The sequence below is a fragment of the Fusarium falciforme genome, chromosome 8 (genome assembly GCF_026873545.1).
Source record: "Fusarium falciforme chromosome 8, complete sequence".
NCBI lineage: Eukaryota > Fungi > Ascomycota > Sordariomycetes > Hypocreales > Nectriaceae > Fusarium > Fusarium falciforme.
In genome coordinates, this window is record NC_070551.1 from 2,272,235 (window position 1) to 2,285,305 (window position 13,071).

Consider the following 13,071-nt stretch of genomic DNA (forward strand, 5'->3'; position numbering starts at 1 on the left):
GTCGGAGGTCCGTCCGCCACTCGGAGGCGGCGCCCATCCCTCCCTGCTTCTGTAGACGCTGGCTAGCTGCGAGAGCCAGAGGTGGCAGAGGTTGGGCAGACCAATAACCGGCTCGGTAGAGGCAATCTTGATTTTTTTTCTCGATGGGCATCTTGAAACCACCCCTGAGCCCGGCCTAGTTAGTGGCCCCAGCTGGAACTGGGTCCCGCGCTACCGGTTGCGTGCGCCTGCGTGTGTGTGTGTGATGGGACGAAGGCAAAGCTGAGAAACCAGCACAAGAGAGAGAAAAGCAAGGGGCTGTCACTGCGAGGCAGGCGGCTCTCTGACACTGCCAGTACGCGTCCTCGCAGCTGGAGGTATGCAACATGAGGGCAGGCATGATCTGCTTGTGCCATGATTGCTGGGGAATTTATTGACGGTCCATATTTTTTTCTTCAATACCATACCCATACCCATGCCTGCCCGTGCTTTTAATTCTTTATCCTTGTTCACACGGCAAACCTCCGCATCTCTCTGTCGTCTGTTCATTCCCAGAGACGGCTCAGGATTGTTTGTTTCGGAGCTGGCTTCCATCCATTCACTTCCTATTTACGCTCCTTTTCCCGCCGTAACAGGTTCTCTTCTTCTTCTCTTCTCTTCTCTTCTTTCCTCCCCTTGCCCGTCGTCGTCGTTTCGTTCCTCCCGGGGAGGTTTCCATTTCTCTCTACACCTCGTTTCTTCTCCTTGTTGTTGTTGTTGTTTCACTTCGTCCTCTCCTTCCGTTTCGTTTCTCTCCTATCGCCGCAATGAGTGCCGGAAACTCTTTGCTGCCCCGGGCAGCTTACAAGCTCACCCCCGAACAGCAGGCCGCCAAGGATGCCGCCGAGGCCGTCAACGCGAAGCTCTCCGACTATCTCATGATCGTCTGCGGTGCAGTCTCGGTCGCCGTCATCATCTGGAAGGTCTGCGAACGCATCATCAAGCTCACCCGACATGTTTCCTGCCTGCACAACGATAAGCAGCGCTACTTTGCCATTCCTTCACCCAACGTTTCCGCTCTCAAGCGCCACCTGCTCTACGCCCCCGTCGTTAGTAAGAGACACAACCGCGAGATCCAACTCAGCCGCGCTATCAACGTCGGCACTCTGCCTACTCGTTTCCAGCTTCTCTTCCTCATCGCCTACTTCGCCTCCAATGTCGCCTGGTGTGTCGTCGACATCCCTTTCGATGGTGAAATGTCGGCGGTTGCCGGTGTTATCCGCAACCGAACTGGTGTTCTTTCCACTGTCAACATGGTATGGCCCTCTTGTCAGGCCTGTGAAGCATCTAGATCAGTGTATCATTGATCTTGGCTTGTGCGGCAGCCCGGAGTCTGTGGCTGACTGAATATCAGGTCCCCCTTTTCCTGCTAGCTGGCCGAAACAACCCTCTCATCCCGCTCTTGAACATCTCGTTTGACACTTACAACTTGATTCACCGCTGGTTCGGCCGTATTGTCATTCTTGAGGCCGTTGCACACACTCTTGCCTACTATGCCGGATCAGGCTGGACATTCACTGTTCCTTCAGGCGCTTTTATCCTCCCAGGATTCATCGTGAGTTGGCCCCACCGAGAGTGAGAACTGACTATGTCAGTTTCTAACGAGCTTGGTCAAATTACTTACTCCTATCAGGCCACCTGCGCCTTCGTTTTCCTCGGTATCCAGGCCTCCAGCCCGCTTCGACACGCCTTCTATGAGACCTTCAAGCTTCTCCACATTCTCGTCGCTGTCACCGCCGTTGTTGGCCTGTACTACCACCTTGTGGCCAAGGAATCACTTTACCGATGGCTCTGCTACCTGTATTCCGCCATTGCTCTTTGGAGTTTCGACCGAACCTGGCGTCTGTGGCGTATCATTCGCTCTCACGTTGGTGGCTCACGCTCTAGGACCGTTATCGAAGCACTCCCCGGAAACGCTGTTCGCTTGACCACGACCCTAGCCCGCCCCTGGAATGCCAAGCCTGGACAACACGCCTACCTCTACATCCCATCGATCAGCTTGTGGCAGTCCCACCCTTTCTCGGTTGCCTGGTATGACGGTGTTGATGACCCTAAGAATGAGAGGCTGGCAAGCACGAACCAGGATCTGCTGGCGATGCAGCAGCAGCGAGTCTCCTTCATCATCCGTGCCAGGACCGGAATGACCAACACTCTGTACCAGAAGGCTCTCGTCGCCCCCGGTGGAAGATTGGAGACTACCTGCTTCGCCGAAGGCCCCTACGGCGGCCACCACTCGTTCGACTCTTACGGTACCGTTGTTCTCTTCGCTGGTGGAGTGGGCGTCACCCACCCTGTTCCCTACATCAAGCACCTAGTCAATGGATATAACGAGGGCACTGTGGCGACTCGAAGAATCTTGCTCGTCTGGACAATCCAGAGCCCTGAGCACCTCGAGTGGATCCGCCCCTGGATGACTGAGATTCTGGGCATGGAAAAGAGAAGGGATATCCTCCGAATCATGCTCTTCGTCAGCCAGCCACGATCTACCAAGGAAATTCACAGCCCTTCGTCGACTGTGCAGATGTTCCCGGGACGACCCAACATCAACACGCTACTGGCTATGGAGCAGGAGCATCAAGTTGGTGCCATGGTTGTCACCGTTTGTGGTCCCGGTGCTTTGAGCGACGAGGTCCGCCTTGCCGTGCGGAACCGCCAGGACCGATCCAGCATCGAATTTATCGAGGAAGCGTTTACGTGGTAAATGAATGAGCAGGCGAACGGTGTTGGGGAGTTTGATGTCTGCCAATCAGTTGAAGTTCCCCGACGATCGGTCTCCCAAACTATCGAGCTCATTGAAGCTCTCATTTCTCAGCTCTAGCACTTGCACGTGCTTGAGATCTTCTTGTCCATCTGGGACGTCTTGCTAAGCAAGGATCAATTATCAGATCAATTCTCATGTACTTGTACTTTTAGATCGAGGTGTATATACGCTCTTTTGCGGGCCAGCTATAAGGCTGTAATGGGCACTCCCAACGTGGAATGATTTCTTTAACTCGTATCACTCATGGTCCTAGGAAGTATTGTCCGTGAAGCTTCGGCGTTGAAAGTGCCGGGCTTGTCCACGTTGCACCAGTTGCGCGCTGGCATAGTGGAGGTTGGGCTCAATTCCTCACAGCACTATTGGAATCTAAGGTGTAGCTCGGTTGCATCTTGGTGCGTCATTGCGTGGTTCGCGTTTCAAATGAGACTGGATGACGACGCGCATTGATACCCGAGACGGTGAATGTGTTGCCTCTATCGTTGGAGCTCTCACTCACGATAGTAGGCACTTGTGACCAATGAGTCGGCAGATGACCCAATCTCCAACTCTGTCCTGCCTTGACTCAGAAACATTGATCACTTGACCATCCCGTCGGCGCTAACCACATCCAAGCATAGGTCCAACGTCAAGCAGCCACAAGTCGGGCGCGGCATGCGGCAAAGCTAAGGCACTGCATCTCAGCGACTCAGCTGAATGCAGTGAAATCAACGGCAGTCAGCTCGGGGAATGCTTGTGTTTGAAGTAAGCAAGGGGCTGACGTAGAATGCTCAGCTGGTCAATAACGTGCCTGGGAGTTCCCAAAGATCACCTGCGAGTTGAGAGGTGGCTGGGAGACCCGCTCAGTGGCCCCTCCGTCTCCCGCATTAATGTACATTGGCGCTCCAGAACGAGCACTGAATGGGAAGTACCTCGAGGTGTTGGCGTGCATTCAGTTGCGAGGGCATGCAACTAACAGGGTGAGACCTCCGCATTCGGGGGCCAGGCTAACACCATGCAAGCCTCGGCCGCGCCTCGGGAGCCTGGACCAGGCAGTCTCTCATGGGACCTCAGGCAGTGGAGTACGTACCTGCGCTCCAGAGCTTATCAGCTCCCCCGTCGTTGTTCCACCAGTGGTCGATCCGTGCTACCTACCTCTCCCATTCATCCATCCATCGTCAATCTCCCATCATCTCTTGACAAGAATCAACCACAGAATCTTGGCCGCTCTTTGCCGGCCGCCCCTTCATCATGGCGTCCAGAAGCCTTATCCCATTTCTCGTAGCCATGATGCTACTGACGGGTGTTTGCAACACCCTGTTGACCAAGTATCAGGTATGACGACATCGGCACCCGGCCTCGCCGCACGCGAAGAGCGCCCATTCACCACAGCTTGGCTGACTTTGGATAGGATAACCAATGTGTCCGTAACTGTGATCCCGATGGCAATCCGAGAAAGCGCGCCTTCTTCAACCAGCCCGTTCTGCAGACGGCGCAGATGTTCATTGGTGAGATGGGCTGTTGGCTCGTCGTCGGCCTCATGGCTCTTTGGCGTCGATTCACCGGCACCTCATCACCAACGGAACGGGGCTACCAGGCAGTCGACACGAATGAAAATGACGATCCTGCTGCCGATATCGAGAGCAATGATAGAACAAAGCTGCTTAACAACGGTCGGTCTATCCTCAAGGGCCATCGGATCCTGCTGCTTGCCCTGCCCGCGATTTGCGATATCTGCGGAACCACTCTGATGAACGCTGGTCTTCTCATGGTTGCTGCCTCCATCTATCAAATGACCCGAGGCGCCTTGGTCCTGTTTGTCGGACTCTTCAGCGTGGTCTTCCTCAAGCGCCACCTCCGCCTCTTCCAATGGCTCTCTCTGGTCGGTGTCGTCCTGGGAGTGGCAGTTGTTGGACTTGCTGGTGCTCTTTGGCCAGATGAAAAGCCGGAGCAGTCCATGGACGGTCCTGATGAGGACTCGGTCACAGACGGCGGCCTTTCTGATGCGGTCAGGGCTGTCATTGGCGTTCTGCTCATTGCCGGCGCCCAGATTTTTACGGCGACCCAGTTTGTGCTCGAGGAATGGATCCTGGAGAACTCCCCCATTGAACCGATCAGGGTCGTTGGCTGGGAGGGCATTTTCGGCTTCACCGTGACAGTCCTGGCCATGGTCGTCCTGCACGCGGCCATCGGCTCCACCCCCGCCGGCCGGTACGGCTACTTTGACATGGTCGAGGGCTGGCACCAGATGATTGGGAACAAGAAGATCTTGCTCTCGAGCATTCTCATCATGATTAGCATTGGGTAAGCGGCCTACTGTTTAACATTCACATACTTGTTTAACTAACTGAACCCAGTGGCTTCAACTTTTTTGGTCTCTCGGTCACCCGGAGCGTCAGTGCCACCTCTAGGTCGACTATCGACACTTGCAGGACTCTGTTCATTTGGATCGTCTCGCTTGGCTTGGGATGGGAGACGTTCAAGTGGCTCCAGATTGTTGGATTCGCTCTGCTTGTCTACTTTACCTTTTTATTCAACGGCATCGTCCAGCCCCCTCTTGAATGCTTGAGGGTGGAGGAGGAGATCGAAGAGCTTCTTCCTGAGGAGCCGATCGAGCACCGCTAAAGTCATGCTCGCCATCATAGATTGGTATGATAGACCGGCAACATCGGATCGGCTTCCTGAATACGGCATTTGCATGTTTGGATCGGCGCATTGGGAGTTGGATATTGGTGTGAATTGGAGTAGCTCAATGTAACCACCAGGGATAATTTGCTTGAATCAAACCACTGAAATAAACGTACAAACCCCGTTCGCCATACAAGTGAAAGAGCAATGCTATTCCATCCAAAAGAGACCCAAACACCGATAGGACCCAGAGACGACGCCACAATAGCAAACCTGAGTCCACAATCACGCCAGCGAAATCCCTCGCTTACGGAGGATCCATCAAGTGACATTGCAAAGCAGCTCAGCCTCGAGGATGAACTTGCCCTCTTTGTACTTTTCGGAGGGCTCGTAGGCCTTGTCATACTTCCACCCGACAGTCTCCTTACACTGCCGGCATGTAATATCGCGAACGACGTGTCGGCCGGTCGTCATGTTGCGCTCGTTGGGGGCGCCCGTGTCGATGTTGACGACGCTGTGGAAGAGATACGCTTTACCATGCTGACCACGGAAGTTCTGTCCTGGTGTTAACGAATCCTGGCTTCGAGGGAAGAAGCCCGGCGGTGTGCTGATGGAAGGGGGGCCAGTGCATACACGACTTATGATGTCTTCATGGTTGGCGAGGTGCGCCTTGCACGTCTTGCAGCCATAGATTTTGGCGCTGTTGAGATAGGTGTTGTAAGCCAGGCCCATGATGCGGGGGGCCTGCGGTCGGGAAGGGCGATGTCGGTTTCGAGGGACGGCGGGTAGCGTGGAGACGCTGAAGATGGTTCTAAGATGATCGCGGGGGATGAAGAGTTTTGGGCGAAGCCTTTTGGGGCACGTTTGCGGCTAGAGCTGGCGATGACTGACCAAGGCAAGTCAAAGGTTAAATAGAGGTGAACGGTGGGTGCAGCGGGTAACATGGAGCGCGTCATGAGGCCGGAGGTGGCAGGCACGTAGCTCCGTGAGGCGGGGCCAGCGTATCGGACGTCGGTGGGGGCCGAAAGACGGTGATAGGAGAGAGACCACCCAGCTCGAGCTCCTTGTTCAACGTGAGAGCATGCCTCGATAGCTACCTTGGTTAATGCAATGAACGTTCAGATTTGACAACGAGCATGCTCAGCGGCACTATATTGAGTCTGCTGGCTGGCTGTCGAGGGCAAGGTCGCCACTCATGGCTTCAGGTGATGATACATTATCTAACAGAAGGGCATCACAACATACACGAGTCCAACGACATGCAACGGACTGGATCTTCCTTGTTCATTTTCTGATCTATTTGGTGCACGACACATGCATGTCTGCTATCGACATGTCGAGCTACCTGGCTCCGACCCCTTGTGTTCAACCGATAAAACAATATTTTGTAGATGCTTGCGTAAAAGATCTGAAGCGACAGCTACCTACCCAAATGAAATGACAATGTGCGCCTACGCCATTTCGGACACGCTTTTCCAAAAAGACATTCACTTTTTGGCCTTCTTCTTTTCCTTCTCCGCCAAGTCCTTGTCCTTAATGTTGTTGAAGTGCCAAACACCCCTTTCGCGATCCTCCTGCAGTTGCTGCATGTCTTGCTCGCTGATGGGGATTCCCTCGATGCCCTTGACCTTCTTTCCTTCAATAAACATCATGATTCCTCCAATAGCGGCGACGATGCATGCGAGTGCCACGAAAAGACCAGTGGACCAGCTGGGACGGTCATATCGGTTCAAGCCCCACATGAAGCCGGCCAAGACACACTGGAGGAAGGTATTCCAAACCATCAGCCAAACGACGGCATCCATCTTCCAAACTGGCGTAGCGGGAGCTCGTCGGCCGGTGAGGGGAGCGTCTGGTATCTTATCCTCGGGAAAGGGGACAGAGATAGATGAACATAATTCGGGGGAGCTAGAGACATTCTTTGGTCCGATGTTAACGTCAACATCCTCAGAGCCTGGAAGCCGGAACCATCCTCGGTGAATACCACCCAGACGGCGGAGCGCAATCGTATCGTTCTTTACTCGGTATTGAAGGAGGAAGTAGAGATCGCGAAACCGCCAGGGAGCGAGCCCAAAACCGGTAACGCAAAAGAGGGCATTGAGAATCTGCGAATCCCATTCAATCCATTTTCGTCTGGGTGAGTTGATATCGTTGCAAGTTGGGTGGCACATGGCAGGGGCGGCGTTGCTGTAATTGATTAGCGCTTGTTCATGATGCAGGCGATGATATACATACCAGAGGAGAAGGAAGAGCATGCCTCCCCAAGCCACAACGTTCAAGCCATAGATAGTAACACAGAAGCCCAGAGGCGTAAGGAAGTAGTTCCAAAAGGCGATCAACCCGGTCTTCGTTGACTGAGCAAATGTATGCTTGGGAGGGAAATGGTAGCCGTTGGGGAACGGCGCAGCAGCGTCGGGTTCCCCATCTCTCTTCGTGGATGCAGCACTGGTGCTAGCCTTTTCCTCAGAGGTCGCCTCTTCGTTGACGACGGGAAATGTGCTTTGTCTCGATGGACCACTGGCGGCGGGACCCGATTGCATTGGTATGGACGTCTCCGAGGTTCTGCGTGGTGCGGCCTGACGAGTGAAGATTGAAGATGCGATGGTTCCCGTCGCGGCCATGAAACCCTCAGGAGGGCCTGATACTTCGAAGCTCTGAGAGACGCGACGAAGGCGTCCGCTTAAGGATGAAGAGGCAGCTGGTCGATTCTCTACAGGCGACGGAGGATCTGTGTTGTCTGAGCGTGGCGACGTCTCGTCGATGGTTGGAAAGGGCTCGGTTTCGGTTTCGGTCCCGTTATTGGACGGCCGTCTCGGGGGCGACATCGTGGCAGTGCTCTCTTGTCACCTTGGCCACCTAGCCAAGGCTGGGCAGTGTAGGTAACGTATGCGAAACGATGAATTATGAAGATATGAAGCAAGCAAAGGCGACAGCTGGAGATGCAGCAGGAAAGGCAAAGGAGAGGGAATGGAGGCCGTGATATGATGAAATGATGCGCTCCGCACCCAGCAACGGGGAACTGGGTCAGTTTTAAAGGGCAATGCTTGCAGTCTAATCCGCACTACTTGCGTACGCGGGCCGGGTACTTGGCGACGACTCTCGGTGTCGCTGATAACGCCAAGCCGGTGGGCACCAAGGAAAGTTTAAAACGGGGGTAACATCAAGGCCGAGGATTCGATCAGTTACTTTACGAGTAGAACACGCGGCTCAAAGACCAGGATTTAATTGGAAAGTGAAGATTCGGCTCTCAGATTGCCGCTGGGAGATTCCGTGTTAGGTCACAGTAAAGTACTCTCCCCACCAGAGTCAAGTACCCTTCAGACCCGTAATAAAAGCCAAATTTCGCAAGCCCTTGCTTGATCTGCATCAGTCTCGCTTTTTTTACGCGTATTATATTTTGACTCCGACGGACCTCGCTCGCATCCACCATTCGTTTGTCAAATTCTCACACCAGAGGACCCAGTGTCTTTCCCTCTTAACGGCCTCCCCGACTGCTTCGCCCTCTTCCACGTATTCAGCAAAACTTGGCCCATTCAACTCGCGGATTGTTTCCTTGGCTCACTTGGCACACGTCGCATCACCGCATGAAAAATTACCCAGCCCGGCATGAATCGTTCAAGTGACCCGGTTGCCAACGTCACCTCAACCGTCTTATACAACCTCCAGCACCAGCATGATTGGGCTTCTCTCAAGGTTCAAGATACTACGGGTCGCCGGCCTTTGATCAGGGGCATGCCTCCTCGCCGGCTCTACATTCACCCTGACGACCAGATTGCTGCCCTAGACCGCGAAAAGGCGACAGGAGAGGCTGTTGATCAGTCACCGGAGTTGGAGTGGGTTTTGGCGGTACATCCCGAGGAGACTTGGACAATCAAGGCCTTTTCGGAAATCTTTGACTCTATTGAAAACAGCGGTCCTCGCGAGAAGAGGATCGTACTGGCGACGGTTCACAACGATTCCACTGTCGTCTACTACATCATGCATGAGGGCATGGTCAAGCCACGACAAAATTGATATTGCCGTCCATTTCCATCCTCTCTTGTCTATCAGGGGGTGAAGACCACCTTTTGGGTCTTGCGCTGCTCAAAAAGAGTGTATCCTTCAGGCGCCTGTGAGAGGGGCATGACATGTTCAAACATGAAGCTACCATCACGATTAGCTTGGGAACGATTATATCGACAGCCAATGGAGCACAAACCCGATGAGATCTTGCTTTTTCTCGAGCAGCTTGAGGGCTTCGGAGAAAACGCTTCGGACAGGGCACCGGCCCATCTGTACTCGAATGTTCTTCCTACATCACGTTTAGCCTAGCAGCCTTTCACGGCGACGGCTACGGAGGTGGCCGTGAGGTTGAGACAACTCACGTATATGCGTCGTCTCCCGTCCACGGAATCTACACAAATCATCATCAGTTCACTGTTAGACCAACATCCTGAGCCGAAGCCGTACCTCCTTGTTGTGGACGCCAATGCTGCTGATGGCACCGAAGGGTCGCACAATGTCGAACGCTGTTCTTAACGCGGGTGATTGACCGACAACCTCAACAACCATATCAGCTCCGCGTCCATTGGTCACCTCCTTGATTCGAGCCTCCAGCCCAGCCCTGTCACTCTCGAAGTTGAGAGGCTCAGCACCGAGCTTCCGGGCCTGCTCCAAGCGACTCTCGACACTGTCGATGGCGAAAAGATGACGGGGCTTATAATGAGTAGCAGCTAGGATAGCACACAACCCAACGGGTCCGCAACCTATAACTACCATGGTAGCATCTTGAACATTTTGTGACGAGCAAAGCTCCATGGCGCTCTTGACCCCGTAGAACCCGGTGGGGAAGATATCGGCCATGAGGAGGAGCGCCTGGTCCGAAATGGTATCCGGAGCCTTCACGGCAGTCCCGTCAGCCATTGGGATTCGCACATACTCAGCTTGTCCTCCGTCGAGCGTTTCACAGCCAAACAGCTGGCTCTCGACACATCGGGCCGAGTAGCCGCTGTTGCAATAAAAGCAATTGCCGCTAGAGATCCATGTTAGGACACCTCGGTAGCATACCATGAGAGCATCAATTTACCAGGAAGCCGTGAACGGGGCGACGACTTTATCGCCAATGTTGATGGTTTTGACGGCAGGGCCAACCTGGACGACGGTCCCAGTAAACTCGTGTCCCATGATGAATCCAGTGTCAGAGGGCTGGTGGCCTCGATAGATGTGAAGCTCGCTATCAGTATAGGTTAGGGCAGTTGTAGTTGGCAATCCATTGAGCACTCACGATCCGCAGAGGCCAGCGGCGTGTACTCTGATGATAATATCTCGGTCGTCACGGACTAGGTTTGTGCAGTTAGTTAATAGTCGACATAGATATGCATAATTACTTGTGCCAGGGTCTGGGTGAAGTCGAGTAGTTTTACCTTTGGGAACTGGCCGGTCTTGCACCGAGATTTTGTAAAGACCGTCGAAAACGACGGCCTTCATTGTTTCCGGGAGAGCCATGTTCGTAGCGGGAATGAATATATGCCAATGTTTTACCATATACAGTTGGTTCAATCAATGTCTCGCAGGGATGGACGACGTTGTCAAGCCCTTGAGAAAATGAAGCCTCACAATCTCTCACAATCTCGGCGACGAGCTGAGCGCGGGGCAAGGCGTGGAGGTCCGCCATCGGCGCACAAATGGACGGCATTTGTCGGCTGCCATGGTGGAGAATATGTCGTACAATGAGCCGCAGGTAGCCTCTGTAACGGAGTTTTTGAGAATGAATGACATGCTAAGAGGTAGACGGCAAAAAGATGAAGGCATCACGGGAGAACGTTGGGTGGTATACGAGAGTTGAGATACGATAATACGTAGCGAGTTTTCGGCGCCTGCCTGTCAGTGACGGGTAGGTTCAGAGGAATGAGCTTGATGGCCACTTCAGGCACACCCGTGGCTGGAGCTAACGGCTGCCACCATGTTCGGTACATCATTGCTAATGAAATGAACTGCATGTGCGTACCCGAAGAAGATGGTCTGCAGACGCAAGCTGATCTACAGAACGCCGACCGATCATTTCCCTGGCGGTCCCTCGAGTTGGACGTCTCATTCAATCCCCAGACAATGTCGTTTGACAGTTGGATGCGATATGGGCTCCAGCCACTCTGGGGTAACCGAGTCAGTCGCGACGTTGGACTTCGGTAGCTTGATTTAAGACCCGGGGCACACTCGAATTAGGTCTAGGCAAAGCAATTTCGCGTGCCCGACGAAGAACCTAATAGCCGCGCAGGATGTCAACTGATGCCGCCCACATTCGGCATGTCTTGTGGGATGTCATTTCAAGAGAGGTTTAAATGAGAAGAAGCGGGCGGTTGATCAAGAACTTGACACAATCCAGATATGGTATATGGGCGACGAAGCCGACTGCGGCAGAAAACATTGCAGGTAATTTTGACAATTTCCTCTGAAGAGCTGAAATCTCCCGCGGCCGGCAAGGCAATGGGCGGTCGGTCACCCAAGCTGGGATGGCAAGGGTGCGCAGGATGGGAACTTCGGGATGGGGAGCCGCTTCTGTGGGTGGTTTGTGGAGTGCCCAATAACGGGCCAGCGCTTTCGCTGTCTCTGCAACTCGACAGGTCCCTGGACGCTGTACAGTGTGAATGACGTATGACAAACAGTACGACAGATACCCCACAACACACACTCGATCCACTTCCCCTCGTCCAGAATCCACCGTGCGGCTGGGGCAGACGGTGGAGACGTGTCTCCGGGGTCCTTGGGGGTGGGCCAATTGGCGGATGCGCTGTTCCTCTCGACGGGACAGTCCGCGAAGGGCGTTGAGTGCGCGACATATTTTGAGTCAAAATGGGCAGTGGTTATCAAGCGGCTCTTTTGTCCCGTCGCCGACAGATGGGATGGATGGTGTGTGGGTTGTCACGCGTGAAAGAAAAAGCACAGAATGCACGCTCCGTACGGCCCGAGGCTTGTGAGCCGCAAAGGGTTCCGCCATGACGCGCGCATCATCGGGGAAAAAGGAACAGCAGCAGCAGATAAACGAGAGGACGAGAAACGAGGAGTAAAAAAGCGGCTGAAGCAGGAATACCTACCTACCCAGCCCACATGGCATCGCGCACGCATCACACACACTCACGCGCGCACACCCGCACACACATGTCGACACGGCAGTGGACGTTGAGGCTTAGACGATGACCCTGGTGGGGAAGAGAGGGGGGAGGCCTCGGCGGATGCATCCATTGCTCCATCCGCTCGATTGCCCATTGCTCCATTTCCCCATTGCTCATGGCTCCCTTGACCCATTCTCTGCATTCAAAAACACGCAATGCTCGGGGGGTCGAGGTCATTTCTGCCCGGCCCTGAATTATCAGCACAGCTGGAGAGAAGACGCCGGGCGGATAAGGAGTTCCGTGTCACCTTGGTCGGTGGCACCGCGAGATGGGTGACAGACGGTCCCGATGGGATCACTCGCATCAGTCGCTTGACGCCTGCGAGGTCGGTCAAGAGAAAAAGAGATTGACTGGACGCGGAGAAGGGTCATTTTAGGGACAGGCCCAATGATGCACAAGCCGTACATAACCAAGCTAGCGCCCTCAGGTCGCCAGCACTAGACCAAACGCTCGACAACCAGACAGAGACTGGCAGAGAAGTACCGCTGTCTGTCGGCCCTCTTTCCCTCCCCGGCCGCAATAACAGCAGAGCCCCATCCG

General features: G+C 54.1%; 6 protein-coding genes across 6 annotated transcripts; 3 read left to right on the plus strand and 3 right to left on the minus strand.

Moving 5' to 3' along the window:
- Positions 1-785: 785 nt before the first annotated feature.
- On the plus strand, positions 786-2,719 carry NCS54_01053200 (FAD-binding FR-type domain-containing protein; the record flags this gene model as incomplete). Its single annotated transcript, XM_053155836.1, has 3 exons — positions 786-1,274; positions 1,373-1,573; positions 1,652-2,719. The coding sequence occupies 3 exons, from the start codon at positions 786-788 to the stop codon at positions 2,717-2,719; spliced, it is 1,758 nt and encodes a 585-aa protein (XP_053011811.1).
- A 1,287-nt stretch (positions 2,720-4,006) lies between these two features.
- On the plus strand, positions 4,007-5,380 carry NCS54_01053300 (Hypothetical protein; the record flags this gene model as incomplete). Its single annotated transcript, XM_053155837.1, has 3 exons — positions 4,007-4,090; positions 4,167-5,059; positions 5,113-5,380. The coding sequence occupies 3 exons, from the start codon at positions 4,007-4,009 to the stop codon at positions 5,378-5,380; spliced, it is 1,245 nt and encodes a 414-aa protein (XP_053011812.1).
- Positions 5,381-5,704: 324 nt separating this feature from the next.
- Positions 5,705-6,115, minus strand: NCS54_01053400 (yippee family protein; the record flags this gene model as incomplete). Its single annotated transcript, XM_053155838.1, has 1 exon — positions 5,705-6,115. One exon carries the CDS (start codon positions 6,113-6,115, stop codon positions 5,705-5,707), a length of 411 nt encoding a protein of 136 aa, XP_053011813.1.
- A 755-nt stretch (positions 6,116-6,870) lies between these two features.
- NCS54_01053500 (Hypothetical protein) lies at positions 6,871-8,208 on the minus strand (the record flags this gene model as incomplete). Its single annotated transcript, XM_053155839.1, has 2 exons — positions 6,871-7,570; positions 7,619-8,208. The coding sequence occupies 2 exons, from the start codon at positions 8,206-8,208 to the stop codon at positions 6,871-6,873; spliced, it is 1,290 nt and encodes a 429-aa protein (XP_053011814.1).
- A 781-nt stretch (positions 8,209-8,989) lies between these two features.
- NCS54_01053600 (Sen15 domain-containing protein) lies at positions 8,990-9,397 on the plus strand (the record flags this gene model as incomplete). Its single annotated transcript, XM_053155840.1, has 1 exon — positions 8,990-9,397. The coding sequence occupies one exon, from the start codon at positions 8,990-8,992 to the stop codon at positions 9,395-9,397; it is 408 nt and encodes a 135-aa protein (XP_053011815.1).
- A 32-nt stretch (positions 9,398-9,429) lies between these two features.
- NCS54_01053700 (Hypothetical protein) lies at positions 9,430-10,906 on the minus strand (the record flags this gene model as incomplete). The annotated part of the gene is made up of 7 exons (XM_053155841.1): positions 9,430-9,526; positions 9,582-9,674; positions 9,748-9,776; positions 9,833-10,394; positions 10,449-10,595; positions 10,647-10,701; positions 10,786-10,906. 7 exons carry the CDS (start codon positions 10,904-10,906, stop codon positions 9,430-9,432), a joined length of 1,104 nt encoding a protein of 367 aa, XP_053011816.1.
- Positions 10,907-13,071: the final 2,165 nt, after the last annotated feature.